The sequence below is a fragment of the Talpa occidentalis genome, unplaced genomic scaffold (assembly GCF_014898055.3).
Source record: "Talpa occidentalis isolate TD23 unplaced genomic scaffold, MPIMG_talOcc4v2.1 talOcc4.8, whole genome shotgun sequence".
NCBI lineage: Eukaryota > Metazoa > Chordata > Mammalia > Eulipotyphla > Talpidae > Talpa > Talpa occidentalis.
In genome coordinates, this window is record NW_023605194.1 from 112,483,968 (window position 1) to 112,508,940 (window position 24,973).

The following is a 24,973-nucleotide window of genomic DNA, read 5'->3' on the forward strand; positions in this document are numbered from 1 at the left end:
CGTCCAGTGTTGTACTTATACCACATCTTCCTTGTCCATCCATCCCTGGATGAACAATAGGTGGCCTCCTGTGGCATCCCCAACCCTCCTTGTTCTTGGGCTATTGTCTTGATGCCCAGAGTTCCTGCTGGTCAGCTAAGCAAACAGGCAGGCAGGGGACCTCTCACCAGGACAAAAGTCCTGGTATGAGGAACACACTGGGAAACCAGCATCTGCTGAAAAAGCAGGCAGATACTATGGCCATACTAGCAAGATCAGCTAGAACACCTTTCTTGTAAGGATGAGGATAAAGTTAGGTAAGAATAGGGAACAGAGACCCAATGCTTTGATTAGCAGGACCTATGGCACCCCCTGCCCCAAGCAATAGCCCCTGGTCACTCCATCCCAACAGACACCAGACAACAACACACCCCCACTTACACGCCCCCACACATGTCCATCCCCCGCATGCTGGCCTGCCTTCTCTGAACCTGACTATAAATAAAAAACAAGACTGTCTTGGGTCGGGGCTGCACTGTCTGGCATAGTCCTTCTAGGCTTCTCATCAAAGCCCAGTTTTGGACCTTGAGAATCTCCCCTTGTTCCGCATCCTCCCAACGCTCGCTCTGCGAGGCGGCAGCATCCACGTCTTCCCACCTGTCTATAGCATTGCAGTAAACAGGGTGATGATGTCTTTTTTTAGTCTTTTTGTCCTCTTCAAATAAATACCCAGAATTTCTAGATCATATGGTAGTTCTATTTTTAACTTTCTTGAGCACTTGCACCCATTTCTACCCCGCCCACAGTGCACCAGGTCCCTGCTCTGCATCTGCACCAGGACGTGTTCTTTCTGGTCTTTTTCAGTAATAGCCATTCTGGGAGGTGTGAGGTGATGGCTCGTGGTGGTTTTGATTTGTATTTGCCCGAGGGCTAGTGATGTTTGAGCACATTTTTATGTACCTGCTGGCCACATGTATGTCTTCTCTGGAAAAAATATCCAGAGCCTCTGCCCATTTGTTTCATTTTTTTGCTTCTTTTTTTTTGCTGTTGAGTTGTATGAGTTCTTTATATATTTCAGAATACTCTTTAAAGACAGCCTTTGCAAATTATTGGACTGTTTTTCTATTTAAAATGCCAATGAAATTTTAATAGATTGTACTGGGTCTTTAGATTGTGCTTAGTAGTGTGAACATATAAATTTTCTTCAATCCATGAGCATGTAATACCTTTTCATTAATTTTTGTCTTTAATTTATTGTACTGGTGTTTTATACTTTCTAGTTTATAGGTTTTCACCTTCTTGGTTAACTTTATTCCCACATATTTTAGTCTCTGATGCCAATATAAGTGGAACTGGTTTCTTAATTTTTCTGAGAGCACATTATTTGGATATAGCAATGCAAGATTTTTATGATGATTTTGTATCCTGCAACTTTACTCAATTTGTATATTAGGTTTCATAGCGTTTGGGTGGAGTCTTTAGTTTTCTGTGTATAATATGTTATCTGTAGAAAGTGACAGTTTTACTTCCTTTCCAATGTGGGTGCCTTTTATTTCTTTTTCTTGCCTAATTGCACTATGACATTCAATACTAGGTTGAACAGAAGCAGAGAGAGTGGGCATCCTTGTCTTTAAGAAGCATCTTAGAAGAAAAGCTTTCAGATTGTCACTGTGGAGTATAGTGTTCACTGACGGTCTTTGCTGTGTTGAGGTACAAGCCCTCTATATCCACTTTGTTGAAAGTTTTTACCATAAAGATGTTCAATTTTGGCAAAGCTTTTCTGCATCTATTGAGATGACCATGATTTTTATCTTTCATTTTGTCAATGTAAAGAGCACATGGACTGGTTTGTGGATGCTGAAACATCCTTGCACGCCTGGGATAAATCCCACTTGATCATGGTGTATGAGCATCTTAGTGTATTAGTGAATTTGGTTGCTGACATTTTATTGCAAATTTTTGTATCCATGTTCATCGAGGATGTGAGTCACATCTTTAATGAACATCCCACCAAAGGGAGTGCAACGGCCTTGGGGCCAAAAGGAAACCATGACTCTACTCTCAATGACAGAGTGACAGGGTCAAAAAAAAACCCACACAGCGAATGAGCTGGAAAGCCCGCAGCAGCTCCTTTCTCCTCCCGGTGGGGAGAGGACATGTAAGGGAGGGAGATGGACATAAGGTGAAAAGACAACAGAAAACAAGAACTGATCCAGGTGGAAATGAGCTTAGCTGGGTTTGTCCTGACTGCTGGGAAATGTGAACTTGTTACTCATAATGGGCTAAGCATTTTGTGCATTTTGTCACATGTGTGTCAGGTTCTTGGAACGACGCTTTCTTTCTGAGATGGTTGCTTCCCTTTGTGAAGAAGAAGAGTTTTCTCTTCAACCCTCTGTTGTACTTCTAGCTTGTCAAGGTCATTAACAGAACATCTTGTCCCCTTGTCCCCGGTACGTAGTTTCTCGTCACACAGCCCTCGCTAAAACACGGAAGGGACAGTGCTTGACTGTGAATTGTGCAAGTAGGATGAGTGGAGACTGGCTCTGCCTTGGAGTTGTTTACCAACTCATTGATGCATGTCACCAAACTCTAGATTCTGCCCCTGTTCCTTTATTTAATCCTGTGACATTTTTCTTTCCATTTGGGAGGGAAAATACTGTCTTGCAATCCAAATTACAAACACTTCATATTTGATGGTCGACACAAAAACTATGGGGCCAGAAATAATCACATGAACACACCGGGGTTTTGCCCTTAGTTCACCCTTTGATTTTTAAAATTTGAAATTACTTGTTTTCAACATCTGAAAGGTTATTTCTGAAGAGGGTCTTCTAACGTACTGTCTAGAAACGAGATAAAATAGAGTAGTAGTAATAAGATTAACTTGTAGCTGGGCGTGGGGGCTGACTCAGGGCCTGTTAGAAGCTCTGCGGGCATTCTTCCCGCTCATGCACACACACGCGCTCGTTTACTGGCCAACTTACCAATAAGTAACGTCTCACGCATGAGGAGCTGAGTCTTTGCAGGCTGCGCTTACTTGGCGAAGATCAAAAAGTCAAGGAATGATGAGTCGGGGAGTGGGGCCTTTCGCTGTAGGTCCTGGGGGACCTCTGAAGGGCCGTGGTCCTGCCTTGGAGGGAGGGACCTCATTGTATTATTCACTGTCGCCCAGAACAGAATGGAACAAGAGGATGACATAACCAGTGCTTTATTTTAGGAAGATAAATCTGGTGAGGATGAGTGGGCTGCAAAGCCCGGGGGCATGGAGAATGGTTCAGGTGCTATTGCAGCATCACAGAATGAGCTATTACAGAATGAGAGTATGAATGAGCAGCACTCATGTGACAGCCTTTGGGAGAGTGAGTGACCAGGCCCTTGGTAAAGGTCCATTCTTGTAGCAGATTCTCCCTGAGCATCCTATGTGTGCTGCATCCATGCCGGGCGCTGCGGACAGGACAGTGGATTAGGCAGAGAAGTATTGTATTTTGTCTCATGGAATTTAAGGTTCTAATTGGGGGAATGAATCGGCTGGGCCCAGGTTCTCCAGAACCTCCACCAAGAGACTTAATAAATATCCTATTGTGTTTCTATAAATATGACATCTTTTCAAGGCATTGATTTGTCAGAGTATTGACTCAGGTGGCAAGTCGAGTCTGCAGGGCAGGAGCGATGCTGCGGCCTTGAGGCAGGATCCCTTCTTCCACAGGGCGTCCTTAGTTCTGCTCTTCAGACCTTCCAGCTGTTGGCTGAGCCCCTCCCCAGATTATTATTATTAATGTCCTCTATTTAAAATAGCAATTGATTGAATACCTGAGTACTGCGGGCTAACTATCCCATCCCACGGGTGGTGTAAGAATGACAAGTGAACAGAGAAATTTAGAATGTTAGGAAATAACTGCCAGCCTCCGTGGTTGGAGACTCGGGGAGGTGTCTTGGTGTGAATGGATGCATCTCCATTTTACAGATGAGATGACTCGGGGATATCGACCTATTTACGCTCACGACAGCCTTGCTGTCCCTGTGACTCAGCTTACGTGCAGGAAGCCAGAAGCCGGCCTCCCGGGGCAATGGAGGGACCCCCACCCCTTGTTCCCAGGAGCAGCCCCAGTTAGTGAGCAAATTCAGATCAGGAATGGGACCTGAGTGTGGGGCTTAAAGAGAGGGAGGCACGGATTGCTTTCAGAGGAGCAGCGGGTGGCTTCAGCCAGCACCAGCCCCCACCCCCAGGTGGCTTCCTTGGGTGTCTAGTCCCGAGCTTCTGTGCAAGTCAGTCATTGTGCCTGGCACATGCCCTCCCCCGTGTGGACAACGAGTAGGTGGGCCCCACATCTCGGCTCCGACGCTTCTGGGAAGCCTCCCTACCTTCCTGAACTAGGATAAATCTCCGGGTTATAAGCCCCACCGGCTCCCTGTGGCTCTTGGTGGCTTATGTCCGGCTCTCCTGCTCTACAGCCAAGGGGAAGTCAGATCTCGCTGGTGACCTGACATGGAACTTGATCGCTGGCCTCTGCCACCTGTGGGTTATGTGCACGAGTAGAGGAATGAGACACAGACCTTCCCCGCGACACGTCTTCAGTGACACATCCTGTTGCTATGCAACCTCTTCTGATCCCCCCCCTTGGCGTGCGGCTTCTTCTCGGTCCCCAGGGCAGCTTTTCCTGTGCTCTTTTCTAATGTCGGGGTAGCATGAGCCTGACGCCCCTTAGCACAAAGGGGCATGAGAACAAAGACAAAGGAAGAGAAGAGGGAGAGGGGAGAGCCTTGAGTGGGCTTGCTGCGAGCCCCTTAGGAGCCCCCCGTCCTGCCCCAGGTGGGGAATTCTGCCTGTGGTCGGCACAGAGGCTTCCGACGCCGGTGGGCCCTGGTGTCCTTCCACGCGTGGGCTCTTGGGAGCCAAGTTGAGAGAAGGTTCCTTCTGGAGGCCCCTGCACTTACCGAGTCACTCGTGGTCCCACCATGCGTCCAGAGGGCGTGACGAGGACGGGGCAGGAGTCACCCATTGGTGGGACAGGCAGAGGGTCCCGCGCAGCCGCTCCACGTCTGACCGGACAGCCAGCGCCGCCCGTGCAGTCAGCTGTCCCGCCCCTCTGCCCCTCGTGCCCCGGCGAGTGCAGCGAGCCTTGACCCTGCCCTCGTCTTCCGACTGCAGGGAAAGAAATGGCGGGTTGATGTTGATGCACAAGCAGCACCCACGGGGTCTCTGGAAGTCTGCCTGAGAGTCCTCACTTGCATTCTGTCCAGGAAATATCCGTCCCAGTGAGAAAGAAACCTGGGTTTTGACATTCTCTCCACTTTCCGAGCCTCGGACGACTCAGAGGTCAGCCCCACCAGACGGCCCCGGGGTGAGCCGGGCAGGACGGCCCCGGTGCCGGGCGCTGGAGGGCGGCGTCCGGCTCGGGCTGTGGTGGACTCTGCGCAGCTGCGCCGCTCTAAGATGTGTGGTTCTCATTGCAGGCATCTTTTCCACAAGTCCTGTGTTGACCCCTGGCTTCTAGACCACCGCACCTGCCCCATGTGCAAGATGAACATTCTTAAAGCCCTAGGGATCCCGGTAAGCACGGCGCAGCCTGCGGCATCGCTATGTCTGTCTTTCTGCATCACCCCCTCGGCAGGGAGAGCATCTCACCCCTGATTTGCTGTGTCCCCTCTAAGGAGGGCCCTGGAGCGCCCCGTCACGCTTCTCTCAAATGGAGCACGTCACCCCCTCCCCGGCCCTCTCTTGTCTGAGTGTCGATGCTGCTGCTGCGGATCCCCTCCCGGGCACTGTGAGTGCAGGGGCTCCATGGTGTCTGGGGGCCCAGGGCACGTTGTGTCCCCCCCTGGATCCATCACCCAAGGAGACCTGCAGGCCCCAGAAGCACCTGGCCCAGGTCTGGGAGGGGAGACCATCAGGGACTAGCTCAGAGCCTGTGGGGCCCCCCGGGAGCAGGACACCAGAGCCGTTGAGCTCTGGCACCGCCACCACCTGTGCCCTTAGCTGGTTTCTAACATTGAGTCTCTCCTCCCATGCCAGGAGAGCCCACGTGCTGGCCGGGCCCTCCCGGGACAGCCAGACCAGATGTGCTGAAGCCAGCCTGGGGTTAGGGGAGAGCAGGACACAGGAGTGTCTAAAAGCAGCTGGACAAAGAGCATAGGGACCTGCTGCTCCCCACCCCGCTGTCTCTCCTCCAGGCGAACATGAGAGTGTTAACAGTCTGAAGCTGTCACTGGAGGAAGGTCAGATCTCAAAGTTTCTTCAATGCCAAAGGGCGCGCCCAGGACCCACAGCAGGCTGCAGGGGGGGCACCCTGTCCTGTGCTCTCTGCTGATTTTCACGGTGGATGCACCAAGCTCACATAAACCCGGTGACTCTGGCTTTGGGCTCGCTGTTGAGAGGCGATGAATTCGGTTTTCCGACCAGAGCTGTGCATTCAGGGTGCAAATCAGTGACAGCGGGTGTGAGACATTAGCCCAAACCTCCAGCAGGTGCTGCTGATGCGCCAGGTGGGACTCTGTGCTCCCACCTGCAGGTTCTGCTGTGACTGTTCTCCGGGGGAGGGAGTGGGTGAAGGTGTGCACGCGCGTGGGGGTCTGGTCTCCGGCGTCTTTAGATCCTTGCAGCTGACTACCACGTCCTGGACCTACTGCTCAAAACACTTCCAAGGCTCTCAGCATGGACCCCGTGTGCTGGGTCAGGGCAATAAGGCCGAATGGCCTGCGCCAGCTGAATCAGGCACTGAATAGCATCGGCCGCCACGCTTTTCCCGGGGCTCTAACTTTGCCAGAAGCTACTTGCCAACCAGTTGAGGCTCCAGCTAATAACTGTTGTTTAAATATAGTTCTCGGTGGCCTTTTGTCTTATTTCCAAAACTAGTAACGTTTTGGGTGTCAGGCGTTTTGGCTGTGTCTTGACGCCTCCCAAGTCTGGGCAGCATTTTACTTAGGACAACTGAGCGCCAGGAAAGTAAAACATCGTAGCATCTTCTAGATTCTGCCAAGGATTCTTGAAGCCAGGGGACCAGGAACATGACAGGCATCGGATTCATCCCAGAGCCCCCCACCGCCCCCAGGAGGGAGGAGGCAGGTGGGCTGGTGCTTTGTGCACACCATGCCCCTCCATGCATTTCTGGCTTTGTCTTGGGGGGGTGGCGATTCTGAAGTATGGCTCTGGGAGTAACTTGGGCTGTTCTCACTCACTGCACGCTTCGCTGTTGGCCAGCATGTGCCTCCGCTGTCCCAAAGAGGTGACCTGTTGGCTCCTCTCTCTCAACTCCCCATGTCCCCAGCCAGGCCCACAGCCTTCTCACTTAGAAAATGCTTCTGTATAGCTCACTGGGGCCCTTTCCAAGCAGCTTAAACAATTTGTTGTACAATTTTCCTAAGCCCCTTGTACTCCATTTCCTAAGGCACGGTGAAAGGAGCGAGTCTTTCTCTCTGGGAAGCCGTGCTGCGGTCCTTCTGCCTCTGGCGTCTGCCAGGGGTGCCTGCGCCTCCCTCCAGAGGCTGAAGGCTGCCAGCCCTTGAGCTCCGCTCCCCCATCCTCCTCTGGCCAGCGGCCGCTCCCCAAGGACTTAGCTGTAGACCCAACCCATGAGCTTCTCCTGCACAGGGGCAAGGATTCCTGGTGTTAACTGGTTGCCCTGGTGCCTGCCTCTTGCTAAAAGGCGAGCTAGAAAGCTAGGGCTGAGGGCATTTTTGTTTCTTAGTTGATGAATGAGGGCGGAGCAGATGGGGGATATGACGTTTTTATCACAATGGAGCCCTTTACCAATGCATTTTTGGCCAAAGAGAAATAAAATACTGACCTAAAAGGCGGGGATGGGGCCTTTGGGGTCAGGCGTGTTTCCTCACTTCTGCGGTGTCACGATGCTTCCGTCTCGCTCCCGTCCCGCTGGCGTCCGTGCACCTGCCTGGACTCCCATAAGCTGCCCGGGTCTCCCAGGCCCCAGCGAACACCTCCGTCACCGGCAGGCTGCGTAGGACTGTGACTAAAAGGAAACCCACATGGCTGGGTGTTCACAAGCCCCTCACCCTGTGGCAGTGGGGAGGTTTCCCCAGACTAGCCTGGATCCCTTTATTCAAGATGGCATGTACCACGTCTTTGTAAAGAGTTGGGCTGTCATTTTCTCTTAGAGGCATATAACTTGGGTTTTTCAAAAATCTTATCCTGTTTGAATCATTTAGAGCAGAGAGAGACTGTGAGCTTGGTCTGTTAAGTATCTCTAACCCAGTTATTGTTCACACCTGCCAGCTTATTCAGCTAACTCTTTCCATCCCCCTTCAAGATGCAATGCTCTTACTAGCCCACAAAACACCCCGTATCAAAACCACTATTTTTACAGAAATAAAGGGACAAGTATTTCTGTGGCTGCCTTCAAAGGCAGGCGCCCATCTCATCAGGGGGTCTTCTCTCCCCTCATGAATGGCGCCACTTACAAGCGTCCTCGCGTCATATAGAGCAGGAAAAGAATTATTTTCCCTTCTACCCTCCTCGATTCTCTGACCCGGGGCCTGTAAATTACACTGGCTTATTTTGTTTCTGCTGGTCTTAACTGGGAGGAGGATACGTGTGTGATCCCGAAGCTGAAGGTGGGGCTGGCCAGGTGGGGTGCGGGGTGCTGTCGGGGAAGAAAAAGATTCATACCTGTGGGTCTGGGAAGGTGTGCTCCAGGGAGAAGCAGGGCAGGGCACCTGTGGGGGAGGAGCCGCAGGGGAATGGAGAGGCAGGGACAGGAGAGGAAACCTCAGCACAGCCCTCCGGCCTGTTGTGGAGGGTTGGCCCGGAGTGAAGTGGCTTGTGTCAGTGAATTGGCTTGCTGCCAGCAGAGACAGAAGGCAAAAAGCATATAGAGGGAAAGGAGTGAGCTGAGGCTGAGGGTTTAGTGGGGTGATGGGGATTTCCAACCTGACTACTTGGAGCACAGGTGGGGGCACTGGAGACAGCTGAGATCAAGACATGGGACTCCTGCTTTGTGCTCCAGCTCCATCCCCGAGGGGCAGGTTTTCTCTTTGAATGAACTTTGAGCACAATGTCTTCATCGTGGTGTGAACTCGGGATTCTCACCTGATCTTTCCCAGCCTGGTCTTCATCCTTTTTGGTGTAAAACCATTTAATGAGTGTCAAGGCAATGCTGATTTTCAGATCAGAGCAAGAAGATTAATGGCCGTGTTTAGTGTTTCTAAGACTTTCTCCAGTACCTCCCTTCTAAAACCACTTTTATTATAAGTTTGGGTACAGGGATAACAACTTTTGTGTGTGTGGAAGGCATAGAAATTTGTTCATAATCACTTCAACAGCAGAACTAAAGAGTAAAACTTGACCACTAATAGATAGAATTATGACTATTACAGAAATATTCTAATGGCATGACAACCATGCTTGGCCACGGGGCTACCTCTCAAAGCAGAGTGTTCCCAGTTCTGTCGTGGTGCTGCTAGGATATTGGGGGTTCTGTAATGAGTAGGTTATTAAACTAGGTGGTCCCCCACTTTTATGAGTGTAAGAGATTAACTTATTGAATTTACTGTACAATCAGCTGCATTTTACGTAAATAGGGCTTTTTCTACAGCAGGTTTTGGCTTATTTTTAACAAGTAGCCTCAGCCCTGTGGTGAGCCTCACTAATGAGCCATTCAAATGAGGCAGGCCCAGCCTCCTCCTATCTCTTGTCAGTATATCTGCAAACAACGCCTGGGGCTAGTTAGCAGTCTGTCAGCTACTTCCTACATAAGAACAGATACTATGAGAAGGAAGGGCTATCATTACAAATAAATATCATATTGTCCCCTAAGTAGTTATGTCAATGGATTCCACTGCTACTCCTGGAATTAAAACTTTATGTAGATACTCATCTAGCAGAACCATTGGAAAGGGAACTTTGAAAGCTGTTTCTGTACTAACTACAAAAACTATGCATGGAATATTTTTAAAGAAAATGATTCAGGAAGTAGCCTATAGCCATTTCACCTTGAATGTGAGGACCTGCCAATGTGGTCACACACCTCCTTTCCTCCTCCCGTCAGCCCAATGCCGACTGCATGGACGACCTGCCCACCGACTTTGAGGGCTCCCTGGGAGGTCCACCGACCAACCAGATCACAGGCGCCAGCGACACCACCGTGAATGAGAGTTCAGTCACCTTGGACCCTGCCGTCCGGACTGTGGGTGCCTTGCAGGTTGTCCAGGACACAGACCCAGCTCCTCAGGAGGGAGACGCCATCTTCACTGCTAACAGTAAGTGCTGCTGTGTTGGCCATGGCGTTGCCAGAAGGGCTGTTACCTGGGGGGGCTGAAGAAACACTTTTGTCAAGCAGTGCATAGGCCGTGACCAGGCTAAACTGCCAGACCCCTAGCGCTTTGTAGAGGTGGGGGGTGTGGGTAATGGAGGGACAGTCAGCAGGCCTGGCTCTGTCTTCCTGCCACACCCCAGGGTGCCTGAGGCTGGTGCATCTGGCCAGGGAGCAGCCGGGGATTGAACTGGCGCTGCAGAGGCTGCGGGCAGCTTTGCAAGCCAGCGCTCAACCGCTGCGCCACCGGGGAGGCCCACCTTATGGGTATTTCACATGCAGCCTCAGTACTTGCGCACACCATGCCAGCGCCCTATCTTGTGGGTGTTTCTGCCCCCTCTCCTGCATGGGCTGTAAATACCATTCTGTTTGATAGAAGGTGTAAAAATATCAAAATAGCTGCATTAGCATCACAATCTCAAGTACCTACTACTCTTCAGTCAAATACAGCCAGGATGAAAGTTTCAGGAGCTGAGAAAATCAATATGCAAATTAACTTACCTTTAAGGGTGAGAGGGTTGGGGGATGTTGCAATTTTCAAAGTGTTTCTTCTCCCCCTGCTAGAAGCAACCTGTGTGCCATAAAAATGTGGAAATACAGAAAAGCAGATTAAAGCATTTTGGGACATTGCTTTATATATATATATTTGTGATTTGCATAGAATTTATAAAATCATAGTGATTTAAGTACATACCTCATTGAAAGATGAAAAAAAGAATGCAAAAATCACTCAGTTACCCCAACTATGGGGAAATCATAATATTTTGGTGTTTTTCCTGATAATCTTTGGAAACAAAGCCATGGGGGTTGAACTTTTAGTATTGTAATCTGCAGCCTACACAAAAAGTAACTTGAGGCACTACGGCAAAAATCCACCCACGTACAGTTGGAGATAGTAGTTTGGAGATAGGTAAGAGCTTTAACTTTGAAACCTTAAAGCTTAGAGGCACATGAGCCTCAGCACTGAAACACTGACCATTACACAACAGAAAGTTTTTAAAGGAGATTCCAATCCCTTTGTGTTAAAGGTCTAGAGTGATGCTGTCCAGTATTAACATACGTAATTAAAATTTTCTATGGCCATGCTAAAATAGTTAATGGGTGGAGTTTATATTAATATGTCTTATTTAATGCAGAATATTTCACAGTCCAAAATCTGGTGTATAGTGTGCACTCACCACTCCTCTCAAGACGGGCCAGCCCCGCTTCCATTGCTCAGGAGCCACATGTGGCTGCCGTGCTGGAGAACACGGACACAGAAGCCTGCCAATTTAGGGGTCAGAAAAGCACTTAAATCTTCGTCATGACAACAACCCTCTCATTTTGACCAAATTGTGGCTGACTCAAGTTAAGCAATAGATTCTCTTTTCAGAGAAAGATTGTCCCATAATTTCTCCATTTAATGGGTAGCTTCAGTTAGCCTCAATATATCACCATAGTAGGCAAGTGGAGTGTCAGAGGCCTGCTCAAGTTCTGCTAGCAGTTCCAAATACTGCATCCTTAAACTTTTTTGAGCCCTTAAGAAGAGCTAAATCAAAACTGGATCATTTTCCTGGCTATACAATGATTATTTGAGTTTTAAGAGAAAATGCGTCACTTGTCAGATTCCTTATTTTGCAGAGAGGCCACATCCTCCATACACTTTAGTGACGCCCAGGGGACATATAAGAAGGCACAGATGGTAGGTTAAAACAAATCTAAAGATGAAATAGAAAATGATGGTCTATGTCCACATCATTCTTAGTCCCACTGGGTTTTGCTGAGTGTTTCTAACATAGAGGCAGCTGGTAGATGTGTTTTGAATGAGTCGAGAGGACTTGACCTAAGCTTGAAGCAGGGGCCTCTGTTCACAACAAGATCAAGTGCAGCTGATTTCAAAGGAGAGCATTTGGTAAAACCGAGATACAACAGGAGACACCTCACTGTAGTCGAAGACAGACGGGGGATATCAATGTGGCTAGAGATAGCCATCTTAGCACAGAAACGGGATTTTTCTGACAGGATCTTTTTCCTAGACCATTGGTTTCCGACTAGCTGTTCATGGTTTATACCATTCACCAAATGGCTGTAGATTCCTGGCAGGGAAATTCTCTTCTCTGTACAGGCTGGTAAATTGCCTAGTGTTCTAGTCAAATAAATAACTAATATACAAACATAAACGCATGACTAAATGAGGACAAAGATTCATTCTCATCAACATTACTGCAGCCAGCTCACTAATGGTGTCTAAAAATAACATGGAGGAAAAAGTGTAGTTGGATGCAGGAATGCTGCAAGTCACAGTAACTCAGTGGAGGTTGGAACGCACATGTCTGCAGACCCAGGAAATTACTAGAAAATGAGGAATATCAACTAGCAAATACATAGCACCACCTGTGCACTGGGCACCCTCGGAAATACCAGCTTACAACAACCCTGCGAACTTACAGTACAATACGATACAACAACCCTATGATGTCAGTAACATTACCTTCCTCTTACTGATGCAGGGATAAAGGCACAGAGATTAATGCAGTGACCCCGGTCACAGGCTAGTGAGCCCCTCCAGCTCCACAGTGCCCAGAGGACGACCAAGGGGACAGATGGCCAGTGTTGCTCAATCCCTTCTCCTTTATTCTCTTCCTCCCTGTATCTAAATTACTGAAAAATCTAAAAGGTTGGGCTCCTCCTTGCATTCTCATCCCTACCTGTTCCTCTCCTGGGGTCCTTCGAGTCCACACAGAAGCCACTTCAGCTCTAAAGGGGAGAGCGGAGAGCAGGCTGCCTTTAGGGAGACAGTGGGAGAGCCGGCATTAAAGATCCTTTTCCCAGCAAAAGGAAAAGCATTTACAAAGCCAAGGCAATCTGGACGTGTGGCCAGTCTGACATTTGGAGAGGGGCGCCCGTGTGCAGGCCTGAGGTGTCCCCGACACTCCGATGGGAAGCCCCCACCCCATGTCTCCCTCACTCCCACCCAGGCCCCTCTTTACCTGCATGCCTGGTGCCCGGGAACAGCTTTGCCTTCTGAATTCCCAGCCCAGACAGCAGACTGTGGAATTTGCTTCAGCAGGAAAAACATTCCTTCGACCCAAAGGAAAACACAGCTAAACCAACAGCTCTGTGGTCCTGCAGCCTCCAGGCAGGAGCTAGAGAAAGACACAGAGGACAAGGCTACCGCCCTCCCCAAACACCAGCGCCTTCATGTGTCCTCTGAGGGCCCTCAGAGCTGCCCACCGGAGCTGCGGCCCCACCGGGTCTAGCACAGCCGCCAGCTCAGCCCCGCTTGCCATCCTTCCTCAAGCTGCAAGGAGTCAGCAGACCCCCCGGGGGTGGGGAGCTGGAGGCACGTGCAGGGGACAGAATCAAGATGGCAAAGGCAGGAAGCTGCCCACCTGCCACGGGAGCACCGGGAGCCGCCCACGTCCTCAGCTCGGCTCCACAGGACACTGCTGGTCCATGTTCCACCAGCCCGACTGCTGAGGTGTGTTCAGGGGTCCGTGTTGCTGCAGCCACTTTAGACACACTGAGCGTCTACAGGACCCCTGGCCCTGTGTGAAGATCCCTGCATGCCCAGAGTTTTCTACTCTGAGGCAATTGACAGTCCTGACAGTCTCCTCCTTAGGTCCAAGTACAAAGGGTAGCTTTCCCTGACGGCTTTTCCTTTGTGATGCCTGTGAGTCAGGACAGAGGGGTGTCTCCTGCTTACTCACAGGCCTCCTGCTGCCCTCCGTCTGCTGAGGTCCCCTCAGGCCCCAGGAGGTCCCTTGAGGCCATCGTGAACCCAGTGCTGCTCACCCTCCCACGTCGCCTCTCCCTCGCAGCAGCTGTCTCCCACCCCAGCCCACTCAGCCTTCTCCCTGCAGACCCCAGCCAGGCAGAGGCGAAGGCCCCAGTCAGCTCCAGCTTGAGCCAGTTTCTGAGTCGCACCTCCAGGGGACATGATTCAGAGTCTGTTGGGGGCCCTCATCACTGGGTGTGGCAGTGCCCCCCCTTCGATCTTACTCAGCATGGAACTGCCTCTGCAGACTGTTTCCCAGGTCCCGGCCTTCCTCACCTCCACTCTCTCCTGTTTATGTCTCTGAGTGGTTAGTGAGGTCAGAGTCACAACTGACAGCAGAACACAGGCCCAGGGACGGGGCCCAGGGAGGCCGCCTCACATGCTTTGCCGTCCACAACTCTTCTGTGGGCAGAGGCAGGAATGTCCCAGCAGAGAATTCATCCTGGAGAGATGCATCCTGAACAACTTGCTGGTCGCCTTAGCTGCCGTCGCTTCTGGAAGAACCTGGAGAGAGGTCAGCCTTCAGTGGGGGGAAATACATGCTTCAGAAAGCTCTGCTGGGACAGAAATAATTGTCAAAGCACAGCCAAAACTGCAGCCCAGAAACCACTCATGTTAGGAGAAAAATAAGTCACTAACAGCCTGCACCGCCATCACCAAGCACTCCCCGGGGACACACACTCCATGCTAATTATGGAAGAAACTTCCAGACTCTTCATTCAGAGACTGGGTGTCGTCTCTGGGATGATTCACTCTGTCATCTGAGGGACTCGATATAGACCTCTCGGGGGATGCGCCGTTCCTACAGGCACAGGCTCTGAAAACGAGGCCAGAAATGACATTCACGCTGCTTTGTTCTAAGTTTGGATTGGCTATTTTGGGAGCAGTGATGAGGCTTGCAGAACACACACAAGGTGTAACAGCCCCTCAGCTCGCTTTGACCACTGCCCAAACATGAACAAGACAAAGGGGGGGTGGGGCTGGGGCTCTCCTGGGGCCCAGTGTGGACCTCTAGGGTTGATGTGGAATGACAGAGGACAGGAGGGCTGGCACAAACAGCCGATTTCTGCTTCCAGACTTGCTGCTGCAGGGACAAGTAGCAATGTCAAGGTTTGGGGTGACTGCAAAATATTTGGGTGCATCCAGAAATAAGCATGTCTAGATATGGCTTTCCAGGGTTTATAAGGCAGGACCAAGGCAGTGGCCACGTCTGCCTTCTCCACTTGCATCAAAGCTGTGAATGGCACAGCAGCTCCCCTTGACTGCCAATAAGTCTGCTGGCTGGAGCCTGTGATGGAAACTGTCTCCCTCGGTGCCCGTAAGAGTCACGTTAGCCCTGGAAAGATGCTGCTTGGTTTGTGAGGCTCTCCTCTGTGGCAGACAACAGAATCAGGCAACTGTTTAAGAAGTGGGTGAACCACCTTCAGCTCCTTCTGTCGGAAGTGCAATCGCTGCAGAGCATGCCACTGCTCCCCACAGTCGTCTCCATGTGTCCACTGCCCTCTCCCACCCAGGACCCGTCGCCTGTGAGCAGCGCCCCCCACCCACCATGCACTCAATCCTAGGGCCGCATCCGCAGATATGAATGGAGAGCAAGGATAGCGAGACATTTGTGGAAATCACCTAATTAGAGACTGAAACATTTTTGTAAACTCCAAGGAAACCAGGATAATTCAGCACACAGAATTCTCTAAATATCATTTGTATCCTTGCAGAGAAATAAGACAATAATACACTCATGAGCTAGAAACAGGAATTTTCAGAGGTTGAGCAAGAGCTCTTGGAAATTAACAACTACAGCAGAGTGAAGATCCCCACAGATCAGGGATTAACATTCAAGACATACTCAAAAAACTCATAGAATTCAACAATTAAAAGAAAAAAACAATAAATGGGCAGCAGGTGTGAACAATTCACCAAAGAGGAAGGCCAAAAGACACGGAAAAATGTTCACCATCACCTCTCATAAGAGATGCAGATGAAAGCCACAGTGACAGAACACTGCTTACCTGTGAGAATGGCTCGTGTTAAAAATGCCCCCAACAGGTGTTGGCGAGGATGCAGACAAAGAGGAACGCTTTACACTGTTGGTGGAAACGGCAACTGACACAATCATCATGAAAGCCATCTGGATGGGCCTTTCAGAACTAAAAGTGGAAATGCTGTATGATCTGGCAACCCCATTCTTGGGCAAATGGACACAGAATATGAAACCGTCCATCAGAAAACTCATCCCACGGTTCTCACAGCAGCTTTATTTCCCACCGCTGGAACATGGACGTGGTCTAAATGGCCATCGACAGATGCTTGGATCACGCAGATGTGGTACGTGCACGCGATGGAATAGTACACAGCCATAAGAAATGCAGCTGTTGTCAACAAAATGTAGGGAATTTTATGCAGCAAAGTAAGACAATGATAAAAATACTGGACATTTACATAGAAGAAATTTGATAAAACACTTTCAAAAACTAGTGGCTCTGAGGTTGAGGGGGAAAGACAAGTGGGCACAGGGGATGGGGAAGGAGAAAAATCCCCGTAGAATGATTAAAAGATTAAGATAAAATACTATTTGTCTTGTTCTGGTGTGAACTCGAAATGACAAAAACATTTTCTATCAAATTAAGTTTGAAAAATAGGGAAAAACAGGCAAGCGACGTGTCTGAAAAACCCGCTTGTTCACCACCGCTCGCTGCAGCAGCCTCCCCCGCCCACGCGTGCTTTCTGCTGCAGTCAAGTGTGTGGCGACAGCACACTTGGTTCAGAAAATGTGTAAGGCACCAAACTTTTATGAGAGTTCCCCCCTGCATGCTGCGTTTGTATTGTATTTACAGTACGCGCGTGCGTGGGTGTGTTTGCAGTCTTAGTGCTTTCAGTTTTTACAGTAAAATCACTTCCCCGCGCTCAAGCCAATCCTGGGCATCACAATATATCCCTTCCACTCTGTCGCCTTCAGAGTCAAACGATTCCCTCATGTATCATCATTGCCTTTTCAGCATCCCCGGGCAGTAGCTCTGCCACCGCCATAGCCAAGACCCTGTCCTCTCTGACCTTGAGTTTTGCCCCAGCTGCCATTTCACTCTCCCTGAATCTGGTCTTAGCCGTCCTGATCAATCTACTGAAATCTGATCAGGTCACTGTTTTGCTCAAAACATTGTTTCCACGGATGGGTTGAAATTGTGAGCTGGCTCATCTAACCAAGTCATTAGCATTTGGCCTCTGCCTCTCTCACTGCTGTCCCCCGCCAGGCTGGCTCTTAGCATGCAGGCATTTCTGAGCCCCTGTGGTTCCAAAGCCTCCCCACCCCCCTGCTGCTTCCCCTGCCTGTCGCGCGTCCTCCAGACAGGTCCTCGCTGTGTATCCTGAGCATCAATCTCTGCTGCTCCTTCTATAATCAGTTCCTTTCAGACAGTTCCCTCTGCTATGATTTCTTAAGAAAGCATCTATTGGGCCTCCCTGGTGGCGCAGGGGTTAAGACTCAGTGCTTTTCAAGCTATTGCCAGCCACTGCGGCGTGAGCCATCCCGGCCAGGGAGCTACTCACATGGCGCGGCAGACCTCTCCTGTCTCCTGCTGCTCCCCACTCTGTCTCTGGTGAATCCTCTCACCCCCTCACCTCTGACCTACACCCCAGTTCTTATGTGCATAAATAAATAAAAAATCTTTAAAAAAAAAAAAAAGCATCTGTCACCCAGTAAATATATAAAGGTACAGCCTGCGATGGCACACTTGGTGTCAGATGTCCTTAAAGAGTTCCCACTGTGACTTTTCACCTTCACGTTACAGAAGCCAGCGGCGGGTGGCACTGACTCGGTGTCAGTTGACTAAATGAGCAACGTGCTGAATTTTAAATTTTAAAATTTTAAAGAAAGTGAACAGCAGCAACATCTAGAAGGTGCAACATACACTTGCATTTTGTCTGCTAGTGGAAAGAGTAACCTGTGTGTGCACACAGTCTCCCCAGGACAGATGTCCAAGCAGGAGCTGAGGCTCCAGCGGATGGAAGAGCCTCCCCAGAGCCTCTAGGACAATAGCACGGCCTCGCCCCATTTGAGGAGGTCCCCAGTAGCAGGGAGGGAGCAGGACTGTGCCTTGTAGAAGTGTATCGGTGGTTTATTATTTCTCACCACTGAGGCTGTGTCACGGAGCAGCCATGGGGCTAGAGGCTGCGCAGGGAGCGGAGGGGGAGTGGCAGCGAGGGCAAGCCTCGGGGAAGGGCTCGGCCAGCCCCGGCGTCCATTCTGCAATGCCCTGGCGTCGTCCCCAAACCGAGCCCAGACGCCACGCATTTTTGTTTCAGTCCATTGATGCTATTATCTGTGTGAGCCACGAGGAGCAAAGCTGACCCTCCCAGAGATAAGGGGAAGCCACGAGACCTTGGCATTGGACAGAGCTGGGCTCAGGTCCTGGCCTGCCCTCTGCCTCAGCAGCTGTGATCGACCCACAGACCCTCATGGGCCTCCTTTCCCTCGTCCTGAGAACTGTCCAGATGGAAGCCACAGGGGGGCCGTGAGGGGAGGTGCATGGACACCTGTGCAGCTGCCGGGTCAGAGCCCAGCCTCGGGGAGTCACCATGTCGCCCCTGCTGGCCACGCACTGCACCCCTCCCTCGTGAACACACGCGTGACGCACATGCTTATATAACTGGTATCACTGAAACGTCTTGATTTTATAAAAGTACCTACAAAGAGCCTTTGTCAGGTGGAGCCCAAGACCCATTAGCTCTAGGTTGAGTCCAAAACCATTTGCCCGGCATGAACTGGGGCTGCCTTCCTTGGCTTCAGTTACCAGGACCACGTCACTTCCTGAGCCGGAACTGTGTGCACGTGTTACTTCACCTTGTCCGTGATCATGTCAGTGCTACTGTTATCCACTGCCATCTTTATTACTATGATCTCATGTAAAATGGCGACTGTCCTGATAGCCCTGCTTGTAGAGAGGCCACTTGGGTCCAGGTCATCACTGGCCAGCCCGCGAGCCGTCCACAGCTGCTAATGCCGTCTTCACGCCTCCCTGCCCCTGGCTCTGTTTGGCTCTACTTGACACACAGCCGCCCAGCCAAGTCTCAAGTCTCAGTGCTTTCCATATAAAGACCTCCCAGACAGATGATTTGTGATTTCACATTTGCTAAAGCTTGCTGTCCTCTCTGTGTTTGTAAGACAAACCCCAAGAGACAGCTTGAAGCAAAAATTTGCAAAATACCCATTGATATAAACCTTCAAGTTTGCAGCAAATGGGTCCCACACAACCACCAGGTGATGCTTGAAAATGCAGAAGGACAGAACTCACCAGCTTCTTCTCCAGGGGTCCTCGTTGTACTCCCCCCCTCCCTTTAGGGAGAAAATTGTAGAAATCTTCTGGAGGAAAGAAGGTAGATTGTGGTAAGTGATCTAGCCAGACTCCGGTCGCAGCCCCAGGACACCCCTGTGGTGGTATCATGGTCACACGCCCCTGGTCTGGATGAGTGTGGGAATGCCAGGAGGTGGGGCGACTGTCCCTCCTCACGCTTCACCAGGACACAGGGGCAAGGTGAGCCAGCATCCCTGCACACCCCACCCTTTGGCAGTCAACGCCAGCGTGTGCTCATGCAGCTGGCTTCTGTGCAGGTGCACACATTTGCACATCGCATGAGTGTGCACAGATGTTCATGCCTGTGCATGTGTGTGCACACACACCACCAGTCCCCAGGGGTCCAGCTCACCATCCACATCCACCAGGAATTACAGCACTAGGATGCACAGGAATCATCCTAGGCAGAGCCAGCAGGTGCATTTGTGGCTCACGTGACAACTGCTGCTGCTGACTGTGGTCCTATGGCTGCTTTGGCCCTGGCAGTGCTTGTTGTGTTCAGCTGATCGCCAACACCTGCACATGACGGGATTTTACATGCAAATCTGAACTTAGCTGAAAATGCTGGAAATGGCAGCAAGCTGGGCCTCTTCCCTGGCGGTGAAAACTGACCAGACCTGGGAGCAGGCGGCTCCCTCGAGGCAACACACATGCTGGGCAGCTCCTCACCAGCTGCAGCCCCAGAGTCAGGGCAGCCTCAGGCATCAGCGACCCCTCCTGTGCACTGGGGCAGATCAATGTCCTGAATTATCCTGTGAGAGCTCATTAAAAGGTCTCCTGGAGAAGCCACCCAGTGTGAGCGCTGAGGAGCAGCTACACGTTTAATACTCTCACTAGTAACTAATGTTCACCACAGGGAGCAACAATTAGTAGATTTATGGACTGAAGTTCCATCAAAAAATTTTTGTCAAACAACTCATTCATTTGTATAAATAAAGACGCGCCTTCTCAGAGCTGTCAGCACAGGAAGAGCCAGCTGCTCCCCGCTCCTGCACAGCAAGCCCCGGGGAATGGATTTCTTAAGGAAAGACAAGACCATAATGATCCTACAGTGGTTCTTTAAATAGGTTCATTCAGAAATTGGATTTGGAAATCCAAGTTTTTCAGCAGGAACACAATGGCTTAAAAAGCATGTCTTTCCTGTTAGGAAACTGAGGGACATGTGCACAGTGGGAGAGAGGCAACCTGGGCACACATGTGCGTGCAGATGAGAAGCACGTGTGTGTGCTCTGACCACGGTGCACCTGCCTCCACACAGCTTTCGTGGGCACATCTTCCACCCCACTGCCCGTGTTTAGTGAAATCAGTCAGGAAAATGGAAATCACTGTAGGTGCGTCAACATAAAATTAAATCACGAAACTGGGGGGCCTCTCTGGTGGTGCAAGGGGTTAAGCACCTCACTGTGAAGCAATCCGCAGCCTCTGCAGCAGGAGTTCGATCCCCCGGCAGCCAGGGAAAAACCCACATGGTGCAGCAGACCTCTCCTGACTCACCCGCTGCTCCCCTCAGCAGTGTATTTCAGTTAATCTGCCTGTTCTGCTGCCCACTGTGTCTCTGATGAATCCTCTCACCCTCCCACATCTCTGGCCTGTACCCAGCTCTTGTATGCATAAATAAATCTTTAAAAGAAAAAAAGAAACTGGTTACAACATTGAGGGAGATGAACATTTACCTGGCACCATACACAAAATTAACTGATGTTGGGCCAGAGAGCTCACTGTAATTGCTAAAGTTGTAAGACTTCCAGAGAAAAACACAGGAATAAACACTTGCAACTTTTGGGTAGGCAAAGATTATTTAGACGGGACCCAAAAAGCAAGCAGCACAGACCACAAAAATGGACAAGTGGGCTTTTATCAAAATTAAATCCTTTGACTTGCTGAAGGTCATCCTTAAGCAAACAAAGAGGCAAGCCACAGACTGAGAAAAAAAATCATTGCAGTGGTTGTCTCTGATAAACAACTTGCACTGAGAATGTAAAATAAACATACAGCTCAGCGAAAGACAGAATGCCCGAATGAACAATGAGCAGGACGTGTGGTCAAGAGTCCTGTCATGCTGGAAGCTTGATGGGGCTCAGCTTTCCCTGTTCTACTGCTCACCCCACTCAGCACGTCCACATGTGCATCCATGTTTGCATACGAGCGTGCACGCACACACACACACACACACACACACACACACCCCTCTGGTCTAGAACATCACGGAGTATAAGCAAAAAATAAAGCTGACATTGATTGAAGGGGGAAAATGAGCAAAGAACTTGCACACTTTTTAAACAATGACACACACATTGCTTTAAAAACACACAGAATAAAACCATGGTCAGGGAAACACTTGTAGACCCTCCAGCCAGATGCCACCCCAGACCTGCTGGAGTGGCAGTTCTGCAAAGACTGGTGCTCTGTGCCAGCAAGGATGCCAAGGAACCGAGCCCTTCCAGGCTATGTAGAAATGAGAAATAGCAGAGCCACATTCCAAAGCAGAGGTGACATCAGCAAGGGGACATAAGAGAAGGCCCGACCCTGGAGGCGCTAACTCAACAATTCAATGCCTTTTGGAAAAATCTAGAAATTTGTTGGATCACTCACCTGTGTTCCTCAGCATCCCAACTCCTTCCTGAAGAGGGAAAGAGAAGAGTAGAATGTACTTCTAACATTCTGACCTGTCAAGGGCCTGCCTGAGGGCCGATTCTTATTTTGCCTGTGGACAGGACAGACACCAGGTTGAGGATGGACCAAGCAGCCTTGAGGCTTGGGTCCCCCGGGTTCAGCAGTACCACATGTGGACACTAGAGGGCTCCAAACCCCTGAATTGCTGCAGCACCAGAGGGACCCCCAGAGGAGACCCAGGAATGTCTTCAGTTAGGAGGGAGCTCCCAGGAGCCCATGGGGGACACATCCCCAGAAAAGGCTTGAGGCTGCCCAGTGCCTCCAGGGGGGCAGATTGGTGAAAGTTCTTGTACAAACCCAGACTGCCAAACCAGGAGAGGTGCTGCTTTTTTCAAATGCCAGAGCCCCGGGTAAGGCACAGGGCATCCTGAGAAACAGAAAGGCATGTTCAACCACAGAAATAACTCCAGAAACAGACCCAAAGAGATGGAGGTTCTTCCGTTACTTCTGAACTCAGTCACTGAAAGCTTCTCAAAAAAAAAAAAAAAAAAAAAAAAAACACAGGACCAGATGGTTTCACTGGAAAATTCTACCACTCAGAGAAGAATGAAGGCCAGGCTTCCTAAAACACTTGCCAAAAAAGCCGAAGAGGAGGGATCACTTCTGAACTCGTTTTATGAAACCAGCGTTATCCTGATACCCAAAGCCACACAAAGACAACGCTGCCAACACTTCTGGAGCCCGGTCACCTCTCGGAGGCAGAAGGGTAGTTGCCTGCTCTTCCTCCGCCTTCCAGGCTCCCTGGCAGGGCCTGATAAATGGGCTGGAAAGGGGCTTGGGAAATGCAGTCCCAGCCTTCTAGCTTGACGCAATTTAAGAAATGCACGCGGCTGCGTGATCTCTGCCTGCCTCTCCGAACCCTCTGGCAGTGGCCCTTTTTCATTTTTTATTCCGATGCTTTGCACGGTCCTGGGGACACTCCTGTAGCAGGTGCACGGCCAGGAGCGGATGGCTTCCGCAGGTAGTGCTCGCGGCGGTCAGAACACGCCGCTGACCTCATGGATGTGAGCTGGGCTTTGCCTCCTTTCCTGCCAAAACTACTGTAAAATGAGCACAAAACCCACACTGTCCTCTGGGCGCTTGATAAGGTCTCATTCCATGAAGGGCTGTTCATGAAGGATGTCAGTGTCTCAGCAAGTAGAGAAAACCTCCCACGGTGTGAAGTGTCACTGGGAGAGAAAACAGGCTGAAGAGAGAAAAACAGTGAAATTATGACTACGTGATCTGGTTTAATGTACGACGAGCTTGCAGGGAATTCTCCTCCACCAAGTCAAAATAAAAACAAAGCTTCCAACCTCCCCGTCTGGAAGGTGAGACAGAATCTTCCCGATCGGAGCTCATTACCTGCAGCTGTAGAATCACAGAGCAAGAATGCAGAAAGGCAAACATGCCTGTTATGCCCGAATGATTTTAGGAGGCACTTGGCCAAACGGGTAAATTTATATCGCAAGCCTGGAATGTTTCCCAAAGGTGGACAAGTGGTGTCTGTGAGAAAAATTAACAGCCAAGTAGAAATTTTGCAGCGCTGACATCCTGGAGTAACCTGGTTGTCAACAACCCTGCCTGGAGGCGCGAGGGGAGAGTGGGGGCTCCAATTCACCCATCTTTGGGGGTGATGTGCACCCACTTCAGGGTGTGTGTGTGAGCACAGCAGAAGCAGCCTGTAATTTCTTTGCACAGGGCTTGGCAGAAGGAAACCACAGTATGTTCTAGCTATTTATTATTATTATTATTATTATTATTATTATTATTATTATTATTATTATACAACCTGAGGCTCACAGGCCAGAACCTTGCCATTCTCCCTGCAGAAGAAGAAGGAAAATTTAAATCAAATCAGGGGTTTCTTGCCTTAGAAATTCTTGTGAAGCCAAGGAATTCAAATGAACACAAAACACTCTGCATTTGAAGTCTAATTCACTTTCGCACTAAGATCCTGACAGTCAATACCAGGCAATGTCCCAGCTCTGAGAAACCTCAATTCTGAGATGAAAAGCAACTTTGTAACTGAGCCAGCCCCTGGGAGCCTCTGCAGGCCACGGGGTTGACTGGAGAAGATGTCCTGTTTTCAAGAAGACGAGCATCACTAGCGTGGCAGGAAGGATGCTGTTTTTCTTTGAAGTCTTATTTTTCAAGTACATGGGGAACTCAGCTTTTATATAACGAAGGGAGCATCTCCCAGTGCGTGAACCCCAAACCTCCTGCTGGAGCAGGACTCCTGGGGTTTACAGTCATCACCACCTGAGTCTCTCAACACAGCACATGGGCTCTGCGGGCGAGGCTTGTGCACACCAGGCCTCTGTGGCCTGTGCCTCCTCTCATCAAACCGGCAGTAGCATCAGTAACAAATCCCACTCTGAGGGGGAGAATTTCCTTTGGCTTTGAGTAACAGTCGGAGGCAATTAAATAGGAAGGCAGAGACTGTGTGAAAAGTGTCATGTCCAGTTAATGGACAACACGTGGTCAGTGAAACGTAAACCAAAATATGCATTTACAAAGCCACGCCAGTCTTGTGTGGTGAGCGCGCGCGCAGCTCACCAGAGCGCAGTCTGCGGGAGTGCTTCTCAGCCTTCTGTGGATTTCTGAGAGAACCCAATGAAAGCAACTCCTCTCCAAAGCGTTCAGGGAGGGAGGTGAGGAGAGAGTCACACAGCTTGGTCAGATGAAAGGTCCCTGCACCTGACCCAGCGTGAGCCCCGCGCCTGGCGTGAGCTGCGCGGTGCAGAGTCGGGGCTTCCTCCAGCCGGCACGAGCCCAGCCAGCATGAGCCCAGCACGAGCCCAGCCCCGCCTTCCTGGCTAAGGGTTCCCCAGAGGGCGGACGGTTCTGGCGGCCGCTGCCTCGGAGAAGATATATAAGAAGTGCTCAAAATAAAGATGGGGGCAGAGACAGATTTTGGTGAGGGAGAGACTCCATTTCACTGTTGACTCAATGACTCATTTCATCAAATA

General features: G+C 50.3%; 1 protein-coding gene across 2 annotated transcripts in view; it reads left to right on the top strand.

Moving 5' to 3' along the window:
- Window positions 1-24,973, top strand: part of RNF150 (ring finger protein 150) — a 124,765-nt gene that overhangs the window by 95,998 nt on the left and 3,794 nt on the right. The window contains exons 5-7 of one of the 2 annotated variants that reach the window (XM_037497295.2): window positions 5,434-5,530; window positions 9,981-10,191; window positions 12,734-14,976. In XM_037497295.2, coding sequence (XP_037353192.1) covers window positions 5,434-5,530; window positions 9,981-10,191; window positions 12,734-12,762 — 337 coding nt within the window. In that variant the 3' untranslated portion in view covers window positions 12,763-14,976. Of the gene's footprint in view, window positions 1-5,433; window positions 5,531-9,980; window positions 10,192-12,733; window positions 14,977-24,973 lie in introns of those variants that run through there. The other variant, XM_037497294.2, reaches the window with a different exon arrangement.